The 19,050-nt window shown below is 39.4% G+C and overlaps 1 protein-coding gene and 1 pseudogene across 1 annotated transcript in view; one reads left to right on the top strand and one right to left on the bottom strand.

The window, feature by feature from the left end:
• Wdr49 (WD repeat domain 49) overlaps positions 1-19,050 on the top strand; it is a 158,727-nt gene that overhangs the window by 65,273 nt on the left and 74,404 nt on the right. Inside the window, exon 9 of the mRNA XM_029475360.1 lies at positions 11,773-11,937. Coding sequence (XP_029331220.1) covers positions 11,773-11,937 — 165 coding nt within the window. The remainder of the gene's footprint in view (positions 1-11,772; positions 11,938-19,050) is intronic.
• LOC110290974 lies at positions 677-2,033 on the bottom strand (annotated as a pseudogene).

Raw genomic sequence — 19,050 nt, 5'->3', positions numbered from 1 at the left:
CCCCTGGAAAGTCATTTTGAGAGTTAAAGTAACTGAAGTGACTCAGTGGGCTGCAGGCAGTGTTCATAGTGTTTGCACAGATTTCTTAAAGGAGGGTTTTCTTAAGAACCCACTATAATAGGAAATTTAAAAATATGTATTTTAAATGTCATATGAGGTAGAATGGGCAAGGTTTCCACTTCATGATTCTAATGCAAGTTCATGTGATTTTTACAATACATGACATCAATTATCTTTTACCATTAATATATTTTATTCAACTTAGATCTTTAGAGCAGCTGCAGAAGCTCAGGTTGAATTTTGAGATAAATATGTTTACTACTTTATTAAAGTAAATAACCTGTATAAAACCTTATCTGAAAACACTACCTGCTAATTATAAGAAACTCAAATAGTGCAGTGAAGCTTGACTAAGAAGGAGCTGCTGCAGAGGCTTTTCAACAAGATGCTTTGGGTTTTTGTTTGTTTGTTTTGATAGAGCCAGATGAGGCTTTATTTTGGAAAATACAGTTGAATTGGGTTTGGTTGGAAAGCAGGGGCCATTGGGATAGCCCAGATAGGAAATTCCTTCCCAGGTTGGCCAGATGGTTAGGGCTGATCCTCTTGCAGACCTTTTGTTTCTTGCACTCTGCCATATAGCTCTCTCCCCCATGAGTGGCTGAGCAGCTACAGAAGCTCAGGTTAGCAACGACTTCAGCGGCCATTCACTTGAACAGGCTATCAAAGACTGAGAAACCAGCTTCCCATTGGAGGTTTCAATCTTCTTCACAACCATGGCCTTAGTGCGGCTAAAAGTGCTGGAGTCCCTGACAGATCTGAAACAGGGCTGGAAGAATCTCATTCTATAGCTGAAGCCAGGGCTAGTGAAGCACTCAGTCCTTCTGAGTTTTGCATCCCAGATTCCAGCCTGCTCTGCTTGCCTTCCAGTGGCTTGCGGTAAGTGACGATCTCGATGTTGATGTTCATCAGCTCCTGGTTCTGTAGCAGCTGTCTGACCATGTACTGCTTGGCCTGCTGCAGGGCAGTCTCCAGCTCAGCCAACTAGGCATTAGCATCCTTAACTCTTCCCCACGTTGCTCGGCATCAGCAATGACAGCCTCCACAGTTGCCCTCTGGCCTTTGAGGCTTTCAATCTCTGTCTGCAGGCAATTGATGTTGGGGCTCTCTCTGTCTTTGTGCAGCACAAGTTATCCCCATGCTTCTCAGCCAGGGTCTGCCTTTCCTCCTAGTTGATCTGGTACATGCTTTCAGCCTCATCCTGGATGCGGTTGATGGTATCCTCATACTGGGCACAAACTTCAGAGATGATGTCTATGCCCAGGGAACAGATGTTGTCCATGGACAATACCATAGACTTGTCTGAGATCTGAGACTGAAGCTCACAGATCTCTTCTTCATGGATCTGCATCAATCAGCCCTTCCAGGCAGCATTCCACTTTCACCTTGTTCCTGTATGCTTCGTCCACTTCCTTCTTGATGAGGACAAATTCATTCTCCATCTCTGATGGCTTGTTTATCTCATCCTCATACTCTTCAAGTCCTCCACCAGGCCCTGCATATTGCTGAGCTCCGCCTCCAGTTTTAGCTTCTCCCGGCCCAGGGCTTCCAGCTGCTTGCAAAGGTAGCTGGTATAGCTCTTAAGCATGCTGTCCATGTTGCTCCTTGCTGTCTTCTGTTGCTATAACAACAGCAACAAGATGTCTGTGGTACCTTGTTAGTGAAGGAGGCACACTTGTTATGGGATTTAAGTTGCTCTATCTCCTGAGTGAGCACAGCCTGGAATGTTGAGGTCCATCTCCAGCTTCATGAGGCTCAGGAGTTCTGGTTCACCGTGACCACTGTGAGGCCCCACCGAAGCTGCCCAGACTCATGCTGGTACCCAGGCTTCCTCAGAAAGTGCTGCCACTGCCCACCTGGACAAAGCTGGAAGAGCTGATGTGGGCACCGGGTACACTCGTGTATGACCAACTGCTGAAGGCCCAGGGGCCAGAGGTGTACCTCTTGTAGGATTTCTGAGTCACCCTTATGGACATGGTGAAATGTGAAGTGAAGGCAGTGAGCTGAAGATTTAGGTTCAAGAGCTAGCTGAGCAGCTGCTTCTAGGCTGCCATCAACAAGTTTTAATTCACAAAACACATGAAACTCAAGAAGAAGGGAGACCAAAGTGTGGATACTTAGATCCTTCTTAGAAGGGGAAACAAAATACCCATGGAAGAAGTTGCAGAGATAAAGTGTGAATGAAACAGACACTGAAGGAATGACCATCCAGAGACTGCCCCACCTGGGGATCCATTCTATATACAACCACCAAACCCAGACACTATTATGGATGCCAACAAGAGCTTGCTGACAGGAGCCTGATACAGCTGTCTCCTGAGAATATCTGCCAGTGCCTGACAAATAAGGAAGTGGATACTCACAGCTATACATTGGACTGAGCACAGGGTTCCCAAAGAAGGAACAAGAGAAAGTACCCAAGGAGCTGAAAGGGTTTGCAACCCCATAGAAGGAATAACAATATGAACNAACCAGTTCCCCCAGAGCTCCCTGGGACTAAACCACCAACCAAAGAATACACATGGTGGGACTTATGGCTTCAGCTGCATATGTAGCAGAAGATGGACTAGTTGGTCATCAGTGGGAGGAGAGGCCCTTGGTCCTGTGAAGGTTCTATGCCCCAGTATAGGGGAATGCCAGAGCCAGGAAGTGCAAATGAGTAGGATGGTGATCAGGGAAAGGAGGGAGGGGATAGGGTTTTTTTGGATGGGATACTAGGAGAGGGGATAACATTTGAAATGTAAATAAAGAAAATATCTAATGAAAAAATAGTAAAAAAAAAAACCTACTTGGTGTAAGAGACCATCTCACACATATATGGCAATGTGACCTACATTTAAAATTCGATAATATATTGTAATATTCTTTAGAACTATGATATATTCTCTCTCTCTCTGTCTCTCTCTCACTCTGTCTCTCTGTCTCTGTCTCTGTCTCTCTCTCTCTCTCTGTGTGTGTGAATGTGTATGTGTATGTGTATGTGTGTGTGTATATTTCAAGGCCAGAGGTTGACATCTGGTGTCTTCTTCCATATATATACTGGGGCAGGACCTTCAATGAACCTATAATACATCAATTTGACTGGTTGTAATAACCAGCCTGATGTGGAAGTCCTTTCTCCTCCCCCAGAGCTCTGGGACTAAAGATAGGTCACTATACTCACACATCATTTACATGGGTGCTAACCATGGTCCTTGTACTTTGACATCTGACATTTTACCTGATAAATCAATTCCCCAGCACCTACCTCATGATATTTTTAAAAGGCATTGTAGTATCTCTTATTATCTTATTTTACTAATCCATTTTCTTTTATGGTTATTTTGTCTTTATGATGTTTTTGTATGTAAATATATTGCTTAGAGGAAATTCTTGGAAATGGATTTCTAGGTTAAAGGACGTCCATATTTGATAGTTAGATACAGAGCCTGCCTCTTGAATTTTACCATTGCCTACTCTCTGGGAGCCACATATTAGTCACATCTATGGTCATTTCAAGTAATCCCTCTGATAGTGGCACTCTGGCTTTCTTCAATGTTCACAGCAACATTGATGGTGTCACTATAAGCTAGCATAAGACATAAGCTCTCCAAATTTGCAGAATGGGACTTTTGACTTTATCCAGAGTGGCACTGCTTTTGAGGATCGAGTTTCTCACTGTCATAAAAATTCAATCTCAACTGAATTAATTCATTAAATATTGAGCCACAGGCCCTGCCTTCTCTTTTACATACCTTTTATTTTGGAGGGTGTGGGGAATGATTGAATTGTTTGAATTTCAACAGCTTAAATGTTACTTCTCTTGGTACTTGTAAAATTCAGGGCAAGAGTTAAGCTAGAATTGAGGGAATGCTATCTCTATCTTACAAGACATACCACCGTTTTAGTATTTGTGTTCAGGACCAAATCAGTAAGATTTCCTTTTAAAAATACAGGGAAGAAAACTAATCACACTATTCTCCTTTTTTAGGCTCCAGGTGGCGTGTATTTTATTAACCTAGGTCTTTGTCATTGGTCAGCCCAAAACTGTAACTGATTATAAAGCAGTCCAAGGCTGGATGCTCTAATTACATGATAAAGGCTTACCACCCACTGCAGCTTTACAGGTTGTAGCAGGACACACACGGGGGGCGGGGTGGGGGGGGGGNGAGGTAGGGGGAGGGGGAGGGATACACACACATAGAGACACATACACAGAGAGAGACAGAGACACATACACAGACATGCACATAAATAGGCACATCCATGTGCACACACACAGTTGCATGCTCACCTGTACATATACTTATTTTATTGCTTAAGATAGTTTTGAAAGAGTAACATGCTTATCAAAGGACAAAAGTATACATATACATTACACACACACACACACACACACACACACACACACACACACACACACAGTGACCTCTCACCCCCCATCCCCATGTATAACTACTCAGAATTTTCCGTTGGAAGCAAGTGATATTACGAATTGAATGAGCATCTTTCAGGGTTATTTTTTCATTTTTATAACATAAATGTTGCTATTATTACAGTGTATACATATAAGTTTCTCAAAGCTTGTTTATAAATCCAGAGGTGGGGTTTCTGGGAGCGTCTGGGAGGAGCAAGGTGGACTGCCTCAGGTCTTAATAGTTGAAACAGAAAAGCCCTTCTTTGGGGCAGGCAATGGGTTTGCCTGTTTTTGAAATGAAATGTTTGCCTAAGTTTTCTCACTAGTAATTTCCCATCAGCTCCACCAAGGAGGTACAAAGGAGTTCTTCACAGGATTCCCCTCTGGGGCTCCTCCAGAGGAGACCCACATGATCCTCCCTGCCTGAGAGGCAGGAACACCTGGCAATTTTAAGCATCAATCAAATAGGTAACTGCAATCCCTTGGGGCTGCTATGCTGCTGCCCACAACCTGAAAAATAAGTAGGAGCCTGAGTCCAGCCCAGAGCCTGCCATCCTGTCAGCTCCCTGCCACACATACCCAAGAAGCAAAAGAAAGGGCCATAGACTGTGCCCAGCGGGAATGGCCTATACCACCAGGCTCAAGGACTCCAGGACTCCTCTTTCATGCCCTCAGAAGCAGGCTCTAGGCTAGTATTGAGTGTATTGAAATGGCTGCCCGCCTCTTCAGCCATCACTCTACCAAGTCCATATGCAACTCACTTTTCCTTCAAATTCTGGCTTTATGCATGGAAGTGACCCTTCTGGGATTCCCAAACCAAATAGGGAAATGTATGGGTGTGGACATGTTTCTGAATAAAAAAACTACAGGAGAGGTAGGATCTATGACTTATTGTTATACAAATGAACACACACACACAAGTATGCATGTGTTATATGTGTGCATTAGCATTATGCTCTTCTAAATGACTATATAATATATATTATTTAATAATTCTAAGTGTTCCAGAATATACCTTATAGTAAATGCTTTTGTTGTAGTGATGATAAGGATCTCTTTGGAGTGTTCTGAATTTCTGTATCCTGTCCATGGGCAGCTTCTACCAGTGGCTCCTTCCCCAAACTCATTGCATAGGCTTTGTGTATCTCCTTTGAAGGGTTTTTGCTTCGCTATTTCTGTTGCCTGAAATTCTTGCCTGCCAATTGTCTGCACAACTCATGATTCATGTCAGTAAGGTCTTACTTCAATTTCGAACCTGTCTCAAGTACTCTCTGCTTTCATCTGATCTACATTGCTCTCTGATTCTTACAACTCCCCAGCATCATTTGAATCCTTTTTCCTATCTTCCTTTATCAATTTTCTTCATTTACTCCCCGTCCCCGTTTTTTCTCACACAAGGTAATGAGTGCATTTTATTATCTTAAGGAAGTCTTAGATACTTAGCCTTGCACATTATAGGTGATCAATAAATTCAAGGAATTAATGCAAAAGAGCAAATTACAAATTAATGTGGGAAGAGGCAACATTGGATAAAAAAATTATAGATGGAGAGTGATTGTCTTAAATTAATCTAATATAGCTTGTGTGCCAGTTCTCAGTATGTCAGCCATCTCCTCATCTCCATACTTACTGAGATATAACTCTTAGTGATCCGATGCAAAATGAGAATGAAGGAAGTAACCTGCTTCTTGTTGTGGGTCATAAGTAGAACTGAATAAAGGAATACATTTATAAGCAGCAATTTAAATAAAATATCTCCATCCCCTGGTAGTCGATGGCATCTGCTGCCATCACTTTTGATTCCTGCTGTTGCTCAGACCCCTACTTGGGATGCATATAAAAGATGATTCACTTTGCCTGCTATTTGTGGAATTGCAAGAAGACAATTAGGTGATGTGGATATAGCTTCCAATTTCTTGAAATTGTCTGATTAGCTGTGACAGCCTCAGATGAGAGGCACAGAAAGATCTCATATATTCCTAGACACTTATTATCTCAGGTACATAAAATGGATTTTGTTCTTGTCAGAGCAGGTCTGCTCTGCACAGGAGGCCCATTTGCAATGGAATGTGGGTATTAGGTGGGGCCACTTCTGTTCTGCAGGAGGAGGGCAAGTCAACATTGACTACCGCTTACTCCTCTGATAAAATACAACTGGGCTTGAACTGCATAATTAAAGACATTTTCTGTAATCACAATGATGCACATCACTGTGTCGCCAGGATTTATTCTTGGGATTTATAACTAGCTGAAAATAAAGTCCCTAATGCCCCATGCTGAAAATACTTTCCTAATCTGCCAATCGACACTAACCATAGTCTTCTTTTACTAAACATGAAATCTTCTCGTGTGCATTGATATTCGAAAGCTCCCACGTTGCCCTGAAAGATCAGATTTGAATTAAAGCAGCTGTGTGTTTGTGACATGGTTGGTTTCAATGCACCGCTTTCTTGCCAACAGCAGCGGAAGGCAGATCGCCATATAATGGAGTCAGACTGACCCTCTGCTGTTGTCTCACTTGGATCAGATTTCATGTAACATTGCTGAAGGAGCAGAGAATGACTGTGAAAACTGACGACTAGTGTGCCTGAGCTCAACTAGGGGGAAGGGGAGGAAGGCTCATTGCGGTGGGAGGTCAACAGAACTGATGCCAGAACAAATGTTCACGTAGGTGACAGGAGAGTGGGGCAAGTCTTCCAACATGGATTTTCAAATTGAACTTTCATGTGTGTATCTACTGGGGAATAGTCACCTTTTAGTACTGAAGAGCAGAACATGGAGTAGCTGTTTAATTTGAATAGGAAAAAATCATAAGGTCTTGCACAAGCTTTAGCCTTTTCTTTAAATGTCACCATCACACATTTTAGTCATGCTCAGAAAAAGTTGTGTTTCTTTATAGAATATAGAATCTAAATTCCTTAGACTTTATATAACATTGTCTTATGCACATTATATGGCTTTTTATGAAGTAATTTAAAACAGATGTGTTTGTCTGCCCAAAACCTGTATAATAACCTCTCAATAATCAATCATGAAACCCCATCAGGGTTGGGGAAATTTGGTTAATAGTTGCTGATGTAGAGTGCATCATGCTCGTCAGTGATCTGGGGACTGGGAAGTTGCCATCATTGCTCAATCAAATAAACTCCCTCCATACTTATGCAGGTCACTGTAACTAAATATAGTGCATCTCACACAGAGAAATGCATGCATCTCTCTCTCTCTCTCTCTCTCTCTCTCTCTCTCTCTCTCTCTCTCTCTCCATCTCTCTCATACACACACACACAGGGTCAGAAATACAAGAGATGTGCAAGACATGATGGGTTAGAGACTTGCTTGAAGAAGAAGTTTGTTAGGAGTAGAAAGAGGCTAAGAGAAGTGCCAGGGTAAGAGAGTGACTATGATCGAAGCACTTTATATATAAATGAACTCACAAAAGAATAAAACAAATAATAATTATGTAAGATAATAAATTATAGCTATGACACAATTTTGAATTTCAATGTACATTGAAATCTAGTTTCTAAAATTATAATCAACCTCATTCATTATTGTGGTACCAGAAAGCTGTGTATTATTTTTCTTACATTGATTTGAATCTGAAAGTTGAATTAGCCACATAATAGGCCAGACAAATACAGCTTAGAAAAGCAACATGGCTAACTTTTATAGCTTATTTGCAGTGAAACCATATGTTATAGTTGTAAATTAACAAATATTAGATTCTTTAAGTCTTTTAACAAGGTTTGGCATAGCTGTTACAATTATCTCTGCATCACAGATGGGTAAAGTAATGCCTACACAGGTTAATTAATATGCTTGCAGTTCATGCCCACCTTCAGGCAATTAGCTGATGAAACAGTCAAACTTGAGCACATTTGCTGGAGAATCCAGGTCATCAAACAAAATCAAGTAGGAACAGTCATATACCTGGGATGATGAAGTATTGCCACATTATTTCAAAGATACAACTCATTTAGCTTTGAAGTTTAATCCTACATTAATAATGTTTTATGTCATTTAAGGAATCATTTAATCAGAATTATAATTTCAGAGGACAAGCCTTAAGAGCACTGTGATCCAGACTCTCTTTCTGTTCCTTCTGAGATATCAACTTTTCCAATGTCTTCCCATTTCATTCAAACCCTCCCTTCTTTTCTATCTTGGGAATGACTTGATGAGCCATGATACTCTTACATGGATGATACTAGTAGGCTCTGCATGGTCTTCTTGGAGCCCTGCTTGGTTCTCTGTTCTTCTGTTAGAGGTACCTTTGCAAACAAAAGCCTTTGTAACAGTTTTCTCTTTTTAAATTATAATGACTTTTCTTAAATTTTTTAAATTCATGATTATTTTGGCAATTGAATATATGTTTGTAGTTAATATACTCTGACTACTCTTAGCCCCACCCATCCCATCTGTCTTATACTCCTGGCATATACTCTTCTGCCTATATGTTACCTTATTAGAGTCACATCTTTTTGTTTTGTTTTGTTTTGTTTTGTTTTGTTCTGTTCTGTTCTGTTCTGTTCTGTTCTGTTCTGTTCTGTTCTGTTCTGTTCTGTTCTGTTTTGTTTTGTTTTGTTTTGTTTTGTTTTGTTTTGTTTTGTTTTGTGACTCTCATATTTTAACCAGAATTGTCTGTGCTATAACAAGTTGATACTTTCCACTGGATACAAAACTTAAGAAATGAACTACCCCCTCCCCCACTTCTAGAATTTATTAGTTTTTTGTTTTTTGTTTTTTTTGTTTTTGTTTTGTTTTGTTTTTTGAGACAGGGTTTCTCTGTGTAGCCCTGGATGTCCTGGAACTCACTCTGTAGACCATGCTGGCCTCGAACTCAGAAATTTGCCTGCCTCTGCCTCCCAAGTGCTGGGGTTAAAGGCGTGCACAGCCACGCCTGGCTAATTTATCAGTTTTAAAAAGTGTACTAAGGAGAGGTTGAACTCCATGTGAACCCTTCCTCAATTCATAGTTGACTATTGATAGACCTAGTCTTGGAAACATCCTGTCCAATCAATCACAGCAGTTGTTAAATCATGTTTGCAATGACTATGTCCTGACTGATATCAGTTCAACATAGGCTAGAATTATGGGAAGAGGGAACTTAAAGTGAAAAAAGAAGTCTCTAAAAGGCCAGGCTATAGGCAAGCTTGTAGGCCATTTTATTAATTAATGACTGATGTGAGGGATCGTGGTAGTTTGAATGAGAATGGCCTTCATAGGCTCATGTGTTTGAATGCTCAGTCCCCAGTAGTGGAACTATTTGGGAATGATTAGGAAATATGACCTTGTTGGAGGTAGTGTGTCACTGGAGTGATGTAGAGTGGGCTTTGGAGTTTAAGAAGTCTATGAACCAATCTCTCTCTCTCTCTCTCTCTCTCTCTCTCTCTCTGGCTGCTGTCATTCAGTATGTAAAGCTCTGAGTTACTGATTTATCACCATGTTTGTCTGCTTCCTGTCATGATGATCATTCACTAACCCCTAAAACTGTAAGCAAGCCTACACTGAAGCATTTATTTTTAGAAGAGCTGCTTTGGTCATGGTATTTCATTATAGCTCAGATCAATAACTAAGACAAGGGCCAGCCCATTATAGGCGGTGCCATCCCTAGGCTGATAGTCCTGAGTGTTATAAGAAACCAGGCTGAGAAAGCCATGAAGAACAAGTCCATAAATAGCAATCCAACCACTTCTCAGGCCTCTAGGTTCCTGTCTTTAACTACTGCTCTGGCTTCTCACTGTGATGTACTTATAAGCTGTAAGTCGAAGTGAACCCTTTTCTCCCAACATTACTTTTGGTCATAGTGTTTTACTATAGCAATAGAAACCGTAAGACATGTACCTTTTTTGTTGCTACTCATACTGTGAACTTGGTCTGCATTGAATTTCTTATTGCTTCTCAATAAGCAGCCCTCTTCTCCTTTAAGCAATTTTTAAATTTCATGGAGGTCTATAATGGAGTAAAGGTAGAAGACACAGTGCCATTGTCACCATCAGTGGCAAAATGAGCTACCAAATCTGGAAAACAAGAACTAGCTAACAAAAGTCATTAGAAAGATCATGGTTGGTCCTAAAATGTTTTTCAAGATTAGAAGTAATCAGTAGGACAATTAGTAAAATGGGCTGCCATGTCCAAGGGCTGCGGCTTGAGCTCAGGTCTTTATGCTTCTGTGGCAAGTTGTTTATAATCCGAGCCATCTCTCTAGATCTTACTTGAAGTGTTTAATACATAGATTTAGAGTTCTTGAAAGCAGGAATCAATGACTAATGTCTTCCTATCATAGTCTAGAGGCTCAGCAAGTACCTGGACAATGAATGAATGTGTTTATGATTTCTATCAATTTCATCTTTCCTATGTTGGATTCCCTCAACACATGTGATTATAACAATATAAACTGTTCTCAGTAAGTTTGCATTTATAGGGTGAAGCTTAATCTTTAAACAAAAGGGGAAATACTTTGTTTTCTCAAAATACAGATATTATCATAAATTACTGTCTACATATTTATGTGCTTAACATTTTCTTTCATTAATTAGATCTCTACAGGGTCATTGGAAGAGACGTTTTAATAAAAAGGTGCCTGGCAGGGCATGCTCTTTATTAGAAGGACAGAAGCCATTGACTTGGTTCTATCAAACCCTCATATTGTCATTTTTACTATATTTAATCTTGTTCCTCCTAGCATTTAGTTTATTGCTTTTCTCTTGAAGTATATATGTGCATAATTTATATTTAACCTGTGCTCTTTGTTTTTAGTGACACACAAAGTATTGTAAAACACAGACACACTTAAATGTGAGCAAAGAGAAAGAGAAGTACTAATGGCATAAAAACACAACAGTTCCCGTTAATTGTTGAAATGAACTCTTTACCATAGTGGCTAGAAATGCTTCTTTTTTTAATTCTATATGGGAGTAGATCACAAATAAAAAGTTCCATTTTGTTTAGTAAATAATGCCACAGTACCATAACTATGAGGTTTGTCTTTCTAAACTAAGTATGAAAGATTTATGTGATTATGCAGTGAGGTATTAAGCCAAGGTGGCCCCTAGACCCTCAGCTGAATGCTGGGTAAAGTAAACACATTGCAACCTTCTCTGATAAAGAAGACCATGACTTCGTTACTTCAGCTCAGACCTAGAAATTGAAATGTTATCAGCTTAACAATCAGAAGGAAAACACATTACCAAAATGTGCTTAACTGTTGGGGAATCTGAGCAGTAAAAGTGCACAGTCTAGGTAGGTGTTTTTATTGAAATGGAAGTGATTGATCCTGAAACTACATTTAATTTTTCCACTATGTTATTTTCTCCTAGGTAATCAGCTCTGATGTGGGTTCTACTGTGTCCTTCTGGATGTTAGAAACTGGGCAGAAAATCAAACAGTTTGCTGGTTGTCATGGCAATGCAGAGATCAGCACCATGGCCCTGGATGCAAATAAGACACGGCTTTTGACTGGCAGCACAGATGGAACTGTAAAGGTATGTCCAAAATGAAGCTTTTTCCACCCAGATATGAGGAGGCTAGGACAGTGTGTGGGGAGGCACACCTAAAGCTTGACTTGCTTTTGTCTTTCTGGCCTTGCAAGAAGAAAGACAAGACCAGAGGAGAGCTAAATAAACCAGACAATAATGAAGCTGTTAGAATGATGAATAAATGATCTTTTCTGAATAAGTTATTTGTAAAAAGACACAGCTAGGCATACTTATTCAGGAAAGGCCTTTTCAGTGCATGGTAACTTTGGAGAATAAAAGGCCAGAATAACTTTTACATGCTTCAGCCAACATCTCTAGTTTTCTTTTCCCCCTTAAATTTATGAAATGATGAATAGGACAATATAATAGAGGTTTTTAAACTGCAGTAATATACTTTTTTTAAAAAAATGAATACTTAAAAGTAAAAATATTTAATAACCTGCATTTTTATATGAAAATAGTGAGGTAGCGAGATGGGATAATAAAACTATAATCATATTTTTCCATCCTAAACTAACAATTTCTTTTTTTAGTTTTCTTAATTTATAACTACCATTTATTTCTTCTGTAAAGAAGATATTTCTCTTTGCATCATGAGCACATGCTCATGTAAAGCCAGATATAACTACCAGAAATTATTTCTATCAGTGACACTTCTCAGTGCCCTGCCATGAAGAGAGTTGTGGTAGTGTTTACTTCGAGATGGCTTGTGACACTGAGGAGACATAAAGTAGTTTCTTAAATAAACTTCACTGAAAAGCTTTGTGGATATGTAGAGACACTTTCCATAGTCATCTATAAAAAGTACAGAATAAGGCTTCTTATCATCAGCGTGTAAAGCCAGCTAGGGTGTCTTCATCATGAAAAATCTCTGGATATCAGTAGAACATATTTAGGCAAATCTATACCGATGGTATATAAACTGGAGATTTTGGTATAGGAAAGTCCACTGTACCCAAGAGATCTGGTATAAAGTGTGAAAGTCTCTGGTCCCCCTTGTCCTAAAAGATGAGATGAAATAAAAGAACAGAGCCTGAAACTAGAGTGTTAGACAGGCAAAAGGAATCAGCCAATGCCTCTTAATCTAGTCCTATAGTATGAAACTGAGGCAGATATAAAGCTTATGTAGAGAGTCTAGCATAAAGCAAACCTTGTAGATATCACAAAAAATGATTCATGAAAAGTATTTCATAGAACCAAGAATGGATAGATCTTTTCAATATTTCCATTTGGGAGTTATTTTAGTTGAGCAGAGTATTAGTCATGTTTAGTGGAAAGCAACATGGTATGGATCTAGAGATTAGTCAATCCCAGATTCTCCATAGAAGTCTGCACATTGTAGAGGTAGCTATTTGTTTAGTCATGTGATGGCTTAAGAGATGTTCAGCAGTAAAGAATTATTTCTGCTCTTTCAGAAAACCTGAGTTCATTTCTCAGTAGCTTTATTGTACAGTTCACAGCTGCCTGGATCTCTAGCTCCAGGAACCTTCTTCTGGCCTCCATGGGGATCTGCACACATGTGTTCATATACACACTTATAAACTCATCCTAAACTCAATCTTAAAATGTAGTTAGTAGCATAATTTCTGAATTTCAACGTTCATTTTAAAACATTTTATATTTTTATAACAGTCACACAACACAATTTGAATTCTGGCAACTTCTGTACTAGACACATTAATAAATTTTGAACATATTTGAGCATTTTTAGTGAAGGAATAAAAATAAATGACAGTTTGAAGACACATTTATAATTTACAATCTCAAGTCATAAGCTGTGTGATCAAAGAATTAACACAATGTTCCATTTATAATGGTTTTGAAGGATCTGAAAGCAAATTAATCTTTGAAGTAATGTCTCTGTATGCAGATGTTCTCTTGAGGAGAGCTATTGTTGCTGGATAACTAATCCCTGTACACACTGCTCTGTAGTTTCTTGTTATGCCCTGAACATTAGTTTATATAAATATTTTACACAAGTAGTGATGTTTACCAAATTCTACAAAACCTTAAGTTTGAACTAGACACTTTAAAAATCCATAAACAGGTACACACACACACACACACACACACACACACACACACACACATACACACAAACCTCAAAGTTAAATCCATATTTTACAGCTCAGAGAGTTAAAGCACCTTAGTCAAAGAGAGGACCTGTAGCTGTTAGAGTTTTGCACAAATGTAAAAATATGCAGACAATTCATCATTTTTTTGTATTCATAGAAGTTGTTGCTGAAGATGGAACAAGGACCATTCACATTAGAAACATGTTCTTTAACTAATGAACAGTGCTTTTAGCATGATTTATTTCATGTTGGTTAAATCATATGACACAAGTTAAGTTTGATTCAAAACTTTAAGATTTATAAACAATGCTACAGGGCATGGCTGAAAAGATGTTGTTTCACAAGAATGAGTGTATCTATAACATAAGTTTTCAGATGTTGAACTTTGGAGTCAAAGAGTGTATCGATTTTAATTTTGATACATGGTACCAACTTGACCTCTGTATGATATTTGTCAAAATTGTTTCATTTTAGGGCTTTGTTCTAATTGCCAGTGACCTAGAATTCACTCTCCAAAAATGTATCTACTGACCCTGTCAGTATCCCACTGCTTGAGTAAAGAGAATAGAACCACTACATTTTTAGATGCTCTTTAAGAACTACATTTTTAGATGCTCTTTAAGAATAGACATGTCAACCTATGTCCCCAGGAAGTTTAATCAGCAAATGACAGGAGACCCAGAACATAATCATTATGCTTCAGGCCCTGGATTCCATGTTTAACCCTTCAGCCATCCTTAGAAAGTAAGGTTTCTATATTGTAAGGGACAGCAAACAAATAGCTAAGATTTTAACAGGTTCTAAAGTATTCAATACAACACATACTGGTAGTCACTAGAGAAAAATATGGACATATGGACATTCTTCCTCCCCAGAAGCAATCATGTGGTGGGTTTTCTAGCAGATACAAATGAGGAATCCTTAATACACTCAGTTCTTAAACTGTTTACAAAGCAAACAGCTTAGAGTTTTCAGTCTGAGAGCTCAGTCTCAGTTGATTGCTTTATAGTTGGGAATGACAGTTGTAGGACAGACTGTGACCTGTGCATCAAATCCATGTGCTTTAAATCAAGGGTCTCATGACCCCCTCATTTTGTTATACCAGTTTGCAAGGGTAACTCATAGAACTCAAGAAACATTTCATTATACTTACTCATTTTTTAAAAATATATCTGATGATACAGTTAAATTGCCAGTTTAAAAATTCTGAAGGAAGGTGTGTGGGCAGGGGAAGGGTCTCTCATGTCTCTCTTTTGCTGGAAAAGGTTACACTTTCCAGCCCCATCCATTGTTGACCTCTTTGAACATTCTGTAATCCTGTTTCTTTGGTTTTATTATCAGTCCTTCATTGTTTGGGCACCACTAATGGCATCTCTAGTCATAGGTGATCAACTCAAGTTTTACTTTCTCTCTCATAGAGGTTAGAAGACCTTGACTCTCAGTTCTCTGATGTCTTGTTTTTTTCTTGTAATCAGCCCCTAATACATTGGTGCAAATGCTGAGAGATTTATCTAATTATGACATAGCCTGCTAGAATTATTTTTAATACAGAGTATTTTTCCCTTATAGCTTTAGAGTTTAGTTCAGGGGTTCTCAACCTGGGGGTCATGACCCCTTTGAGGGGGGTCATTTCTTGGGGGTTGCCTAAGACCATCAGAAAACACAAATATTTACATTAAGATTCATGATAGCAAAATTACAAAATTACAGTTATGAAGTAGCAACAAAGTTAATTTTATGACTTGGGATCATCACCACCTGAGGAACTATACTAAAGGGTTATAGCATTAGGAAGGTTGAGAACCACTGCTTTGTTCATCATGCAGGTATGACATAGCAACAGGAGGACAAGGCAGCTGTTGACATTACATCTCCAACCAAGAAGCAAAGAAACAGGGATATTACAGTATCTTTTTTAATATCCCAGTCTATGGTGTGGTGTTACCACAGTAAGTTTTGGCATTTCCTCCTCAGTTAAACCATTAGAAAAATATTAACAGACACAAACACACCGAAGTTTGTCTTTTAGGTGACTTTAAATTCTATCAGCTTAACAAGATTAATTATCATAGCCTATTCCTTCAACTTAATACCCAAACACATCACTTGTGTGTGTGTGTGTTTATGTGTGTGTGTGTGTGTCTGTGTGGTGCTGGTGATAAAATGTAGAATGCTGTGCAAGTTAAATGAGTACTATACCCAGCTTTCTCCCAGCACCAAAAATCATTCCACCATCATCCTCTGCCTTAGTTATCCTCAATGGCTCATGCACGACTCATAATAAAACAATGCATTCAGTTTATCTGTAACATATAGTTTTTACCCTGTGTGATGAAGATCCCACAGGTTTGGGTCTGCAGGGCTAACCCCTTCACTCCAACACTTAGGATAAGATGTTGATATGGGTCACATCAAAGCCCTAGATCTGGGCCTGGGTGTGAGCTGAGTAGGACAGCCTGCCAGCTCTCCTGCACTCACACCATCCGATCAAGCTTTCCAGCACTGTCCCAGCTAGCTCACTCAATACTGCAGCTGGCAAGGGGTGGGGCCACCTCTTCTGTTCTCCTGCTTTTAGGTCAGCTTACCTGCACTTATATCCAATATTCTCTAATTATTTGTTTGGATTTTCCTGGATATATTTAAGGGATTTATTCATGTTTTCTTTAAGAACCTCTATCATCTCCATAAAGTTGGTTTTAAGGTAGTCTTTTTGTGCATCAGTAGCGCTGGACTATTCAGGATTTGCCCTGGTGGTCCTATATTGACCTGGCTATTGTTGATTTTTTTTTTTTTACACTCTATCGAAACATTTGGGATGATGATTATAGATCTAATTTGCAATTTCTGATTTTGTTTTTGCTGGATGGGTGTTTTGTTTCTTGATTTCTATTTCTTCTTTGGTCTTTTAGTCTTTGTGGCCTGGATTTTTGGTGATTAGTATGCCCTTTGATCCAGTAGGGCATGTCTGTTTGAGTTGGAAGCTGGATTTAGTGCATATAGCTTGACATTTGGTCCAGAAGGTGGTCTCCTCCCAATTTGTGAGGTAGTACATGGGGATGAGGAAAGAATAGGGATTGGGGATAGTAGGCAGGGCACCAAAAGAGTGGAGGAGTTCTGTGAGGAGACCATATATCTGAGGATTTTGATGGCTGGTGTGGTCTTTGGTCCACCAGGAAGTTTGAGTTAGTCTATTTTCCTGGATGTTTTGGCTTACATCTGTTCTTCTGAATTTGGTGACCTAAACTAGTTCTTCTGAGTGGTATGGACTGCTGTGGCCTGCTCCAGGTCAGTGGAATACTGATGGAGTTGGGGAATAAGAGTATGATAACATAGTGTAAGGTAGGATGGGAAATAGAATGGGTCTTTGAGAATCAAATCTAGAAGGTGGCACTGTTATGTCATCAAGTGGGTCTCTCTCACCTGTTCTTCTGACTGGTGTTGCTTCTGAATGTTAAAAAGTTATAGACATTGATATTTGAAGTCTTGTCTTGATGTTCCTCCCTGATTCTTTTGTGTGTGTGTGTTTGTGTGTGTGTGTGTGTGTGTGTGTGTGTGTTTTGAGATAGGATTCCTCTGTGTAGCCCTGGCTATTCTGGAACATTCTTTATATATCAGGCTGGTCTTGAATTATCAGAGATCCTGGTACCTCTACCTCCCAAATGCTGGGACTAAAGGGATGTGCAACCATGCCTGGCTCCACCTTTTCTATTACTCTTACGGAGAATATTATTTGTTTTTTTAATGACATTAATATCTTGATAATTATGCTGCATTCATTACTACTGCCTTCTCTGCAACTTTAAATTCACTGAAACCCCTTTCTTCTTTGACCATTTTCCATACTGCTTTGATGGACTGGCTGCTCTCTCATGGGTGAACAAGGTAAGTACAAGAACAGTATCCGTGTCATACCCTGAATGTTATTTTCTGCCCAACAAATTACTCTATTACTTTTTTATTGAAAATATATTTTTCTCCTAATATGTTCTGATCATGGTTCTCCCTCCCTCATCTATGTCTAGAGCCTCCACATTTTCCACCCATTCAACTCCATACCTGTTTTCTATTTTTAGAAAATAAACAGGTATGTAAACAAACTAGAATTAAACAAACCAATGACACCAACAACAAAATGAACAAACCAAAATCAAAGAAAAAGTAGGAGAAGCATGTACCTATGCAGACACACATGCCCACACAGAAGGAAGATAGTCATTGCTTTTAAAACTCAGCTCCACTGAGTACTTAGAACAAATTTCAGATTCTTTGTCAGAGTGTAACATGAATGTCTTCTAGCCCAGTGCCCTGTAGACTTTAACTGGTTCTCTCTTATAACTCATGAGCTTTTAGACCACATTTTTCTCAGCTTTTTTTTTTTTTCTGGCTTTTTTGAGACAGGGTTTCTCTGTATAGCCCTGGCTGTCCTAGAACTCACTTTGTAGACCAGGCTGGCCTCGAACTCAGAAATCTGCCTGCCTCTGCCTCCCAAGTGCTGGAATAAAAGGTGTGCGCCACCATTGCCCGGCTCATTTCTCAGCATGCTTATCCTGCAAGGTTACAGCAACAACCAATTAAATTCTTAAGGCATTCTAGACCTCAGAATCCTGTAGCTCCAAACTTATCCACACCTCTTAATGACAAACCAACTCCAAAGGCCCATTGACCATGTGATTTGCTTCATCACAGTAGGATACCATATCTCTTGGAACAATTTTTTTTTTAATTTTGTTTATTCATTTAATTGTGTTTACTAATTTGCATGTTATTCTGAGACAGGATCTCATACATCCTTGGCTGGTCCTGAATTTACCAGCAGCAGAGGATGTCCTTGAGTTTGCAGTCTTCCTGCGTCCACCTCCTGAGGACTGGGATTATAGGTGTTTGCCGACACGCCTGGGTGACCTTGAACTCCTGACACACATACACACACACACCCGAGTGCTAGGATTGCAGGGGTGTATACTGTGAGACTGAATGCGGGACTTCCTTGTTTTTCATGGTGCTGGAGAAGTAGGGTTCTGCCTGGGGTGGAGTGTATGTTAGA

Source organism: Mus caroli, chromosome 3, assembly GCF_900094665.2.
Source record: "Mus caroli chromosome 3, CAROLI_EIJ_v1.1, whole genome shotgun sequence".
NCBI lineage: Eukaryota > Metazoa > Chordata > Mammalia > Rodentia > Muridae > Mus > Mus caroli.
This window is presented reverse-complemented; position numbering and strand designations above follow the sequence as displayed.